Source organism: Triticum aestivum, unplaced genomic scaffold, assembly GCF_018294505.1.
Source record: "Triticum aestivum cultivar Chinese Spring unplaced genomic scaffold, IWGSC CS RefSeq v2.1 scaffold185679, whole genome shotgun sequence".
Taxonomy (NCBI): domain Eukaryota; kingdom Viridiplantae; phylum Streptophyta; class Magnoliopsida; order Poales; family Poaceae; genus Triticum; species Triticum aestivum.
This window is the reverse complement of record NW_025226035.1, coordinates 1-4,140: the sequence shown is the minus strand read 5'-3', so window position 1 is coordinate 4,140 and position 4,140 is coordinate 1. Positions and strand designations below refer to the sequence as shown.

Here is a 4,140-nt window from a genome sequence, read left to right as displayed (position 1 = left end):
ATATTTAGTGGGTTGATTCACTCATTTTGCTTTGTATGTAGTCACTTGTTGAAATTTCTAGAAAGACATATATTTACGAATGGAGGGAGTACTGCGTAAGTCGGTACTCACAAACTTCCTCAGCCTGTATATATGGATGAGCTCGCTGCTAGTATATATATGAAGGAGTTAATTAACCCAGTCATATCCAAATTAAACTAGCAGAGAAAAACAAAGGCACATCGATAAATTGAAATTGATCTACAATCTTAATCACTGAAGTTGAAAAACAATGTACTTGAGCTGATCCAAGTTGCGCAGCATCAACTAATTTGCCACATAAATATTAATCTGGACACCTAATCAGATCGAATCGATCATGCATCATTCTCCAATTAATTCCAACTCCGCCGTGTCGCGGTCGCCGGCCCCGGCCGTCGTGGTCGCGGTCCATCCATCGATCCTAGTGATCGTCTTCCTTTACTTGTCTTTCATCCATCTCCAACACACAACAGATAAATTAATCAGAAGAACAACTACTCTTCTCTGCTACTACCCACTAGCAGCTAACTCCTAATTCTGCCACTAGCTAGCTGGTCACCTCTCTAATAAGAAAATGGAGAGAGTAATTAAGGTGTAGCTAGGTAGCACTTGTGGGATGGATCAAGGAAGAAGATGGATGCCTGCCTGATCTGATGATGGAGTAGGTATTAGTGGTTCAAAACTGCCTGCCGGTGCCGGGGCCGGTGTTATCCCTCCTGTCCATGGCTTCGAACATGAAATTACCGGAGCCGCTGGCGCCGGCGCCGGAGGTGGAGGCGTCGGGGACGGGGAGGCCCCCGCGGGAGGAGGCGGCGGCGGCGGCGCGGTCGCCCTCGAGCTCGCGGAACTTGAGGAGGTACCTGCGCATGGGGTCGACGTAGTCGTCGAAGCCGAGCGCGGAGAAGGCCCAGCAGACGTCGTCGCCGTTGACGGTCTTGCGCTTCTCCTTGTGGCACTTGTCGGAGGCCTCCCCGGTGACGAAGCTGATGAACTCCGACACGCACTCCTGCATCGTCTCCTTGGCCTCCTTGGACACCTTGGCGTTGGGCGGCAGGACCTGCTTCATGATCCGCCCCACGTTGGCGATGGGCAACAGCCGGTCCTGCTCCTTGATCCCCTGGTCCCCCGACCCGCCGCCGCCGTGCAGCCGCTCAGGCGGGCTGCCCCCGCCCCCGCCGCCGCCACTCCCGCTGCCGCCGCCGAGATGTGTATAGTGGTGGTCGGCCATCGATCGATCTGCTCCTTCGATCTTGGGTCGCTGGCTAGCTAAGCTCCCGTCTTTTATACGGGCGGTGCGTGGGCGTGACCAGCTTGGGAATTGAATGGACTGGACACGGCGGGGCGGTGTAGCGCAGGAGCGTGGCGAGGCGAGCTACTTTTCGTCTCGCCGTGCTGCTTACACTTGTAACCGGCTGGTGGCGGAGCGGGTACATATATAAATGAACGAGGAGGGAGAATATGCCGGGCTGTGTTGGTGGCTGGGCTGGGCGCGTTGAAATGTGGCAAAAACAACAAATTTGACCTGTGACCGAAATTAATTCACGAAATGAACTGTCCTTAAAAAAATTTCACACCTCCGACCCTATCATGTAGCGCCGACAGCCAGGCGCCACACTGCACTGTGCAGCGTCTGAACATAAGGCGCTACACACCTGACAAGCGTCGCACCTCGGACTGCCTGAAAATTGCTAAGTTAGTGTGCAACGCCTAAAAGCTAGGCGTCACACTATACAGTGTAACGCCTAGCATCTAGGCGTTGCATGTACCACCTACACGTTCAGGGATGGGCCTTTCGCAACAGTTGCATGCATGTGCCTACGCCTCATCACATGTACACTGCTCCATAGTCCAGTGGACCTTTGATTGCACCGATCGATTGACCACCAGGCCATGCAAAAGCGGAGGCCGATTAACCAACACGGGTGGGTCGGACACATGCATGTGAGCGCACTTGCATCGGAGAAATCACCATGCACCCCGGCCGGCCTTACGTACGTGCGGGAACGTCAACCACACGATCCAGCGGGCGTTTGACTGACCAGATCGATTGATTACCAAGCCATGAAGAAGCGGGGGCGATTAGCCAACACCGGCGGCTCGGACACATGCATGCGGGGGAAATCACTAGTGGCCATTAGTGCAACGCCTAGAGGCTAGGCGCTGCACTGTATAGTGTGGCGCCTAGCTCTCAGGCGTTGCACACTGACTTAGTAATTTTCAGACTGCCTGAGGTGCGATGCTTGCGAGGTATGTAGCGCCTTTCAGTCAGGCGCCGCATAGTATAGTGTGGCGTCTAGTTGTCGGGCGCTACACGAAAAGGTCAGTGGAGCGAATTTTTTTAAGAACAGTTCATTTTATGAATTCTTTTTGACCACAGGTCAAATTTGTCATTTCTGCCTTGAAATGTCTCCGCCTGCGGCCTCGTGCTCCTGCTCGTGGCTCTGTGTTGCTCTGCCCGTCTGGGTGACGACGACGACGACTGGCTCGATCTCAGTGCCTGCACCCCTGCAAACCTACGCACCTACTACACTGTAGCTACGCAGCGGCCGGAGCTGGCCTTCCTTAATCATGCACGCGGCGGTGCTCAGGCCCGCCGGCCGGCCTGCCTGACTGGTTGATTTGTTTTTGATTTCCATTGTCTGTTCATGGCCGGCCCCGTGCTAATGCAGTGTCTTCGACCGCCACACGGACATCTTCGCGAGGGTATTTCGTCTTCTGAAATGGCATTATGTGCCCTAAGGGAGGAGTTAGAACTGCTAGGACGCATGATCAGAGACAAACATGTTGTTTGTTTCCAGGATTGCATACTTCTAAAAAGAGTGAAATGCACAGTACCTCTTTGAACTATTTTAGGGATGCCACATAGTTCCTCAAACTATGGTAATTGTCATCCAGATCCTCGAAGTACAATAAGTGTGTAATGATAGGCAAAATATAGATCCTCAGACCACTTTAGTATTGAACTGATTTTGGACTTGAATGACACACTCATTGCACTTTAAGTACTTGGATACCAATTTTCATAGTTCTGGGACGTACATGACACCATTGAAATACCTTGGGGGACCTATAATGCACTTCACTGTTCGAAAAAAATCCCATGTTACCTAGAACTAGCATTAGATAGTTGTTTTTGTGCTCTCCAATAGCTTTTCTTTTAGCGTTTGCCCTTTTCTCCTCTATTTTTGTTAAGTACTTACTATTACGGTTCAGGGCTTAAAAATGTCATTTGTTAGCACTTAATTGGCCTCACTCAAAGCATTGTTATTGTTTCGGTAATGCTAACTGGCCACGTTCGCTGGGAAAAGTGACCGTTTTTCAAACAAAGATGACCTCTCTACCGTGGAATCAACATCCTAGTCTGAAGAAATTGCCACCCCCTACAAATAAACTTGCCATGAAAACGTTCGCACTTGCCATCCTCTCCAGTGAATGTTCACCAACTAAGAGGGCCATATTCTGTGTGCATCACATGACACAAAAATCAGGGGTATACCCTCATTTTCAAAAAGAAATGTTCTTGTTCTAGTGGTTTGTCCGGTGCCAATATTTTGGCACCAGTGCCACTGGTGCCTTGTGCTTATGCTTTGGGCGCCATGTGCCAATGTTGGAGGCTGACACACCATATTAGTTGGCGTTGTATATTTGTTGTGGGAGCTTCTTAATGCACTTGGCTCGCTTATGGGAACCTTTGACATAGACGCGAGATGTAAAAATGACCCGTTCCCTCCCCATGTTTCAAAATTTGTCAACTCCCTAAATCCTAAACATGTCCATCCACCCCCACTGACCGTTAGCCCTCATCCTTCACCCTCATTCGGTGTCAATTTCAACCCTTCAACCCATGTCTTTTGACCACGGTGTTAATTTTAAGTTTGACCGAATGCCCACGAAACCTAGCTAGCAAAATGTTAGGTAGTCGATAGTGTTTGGACAAAGTGGAGTTAGTTGTTTGGTTGATCAGCTTCCGAGTAATATGTAGGATAGAGGCCACCATTGACCCAAGAAATTCACACGATTTCAAATGTTGCTTCAGAGTCGTGGATGGGAAGGGGGATTCAAAGGGCCTCTGGCTACCATCTGTTTGCACGGGAAGAAATGCCACCCCCCCTCCCCCCC

At 50.4% G+C, this 4,140-nt stretch overlaps 1 protein-coding gene across 1 annotated transcript; it reads right to left on the bottom strand.

The window, feature by feature from the left end:
* Nucleotides 1–229: 229 nt before the first annotated feature.
* On the bottom strand, nucleotides 230–1,409 carry LOC123172450 (nuclear transcription factor Y subunit B-1-like). Its single transcript, XM_044589416.1, has one exon. The coding sequence runs from the start codon at nucleotides 1,247–1,249 to the stop codon at nucleotides 698–700; it is 552 nt and encodes a 183-aa protein (XP_044445351.1). The 5' UTR covers nucleotides 1,250–1,409; the 3' UTR covers nucleotides 230–697.
* Between the last annotated feature and the right edge of the window lie 2,731 nt (nucleotides 1,410–4,140).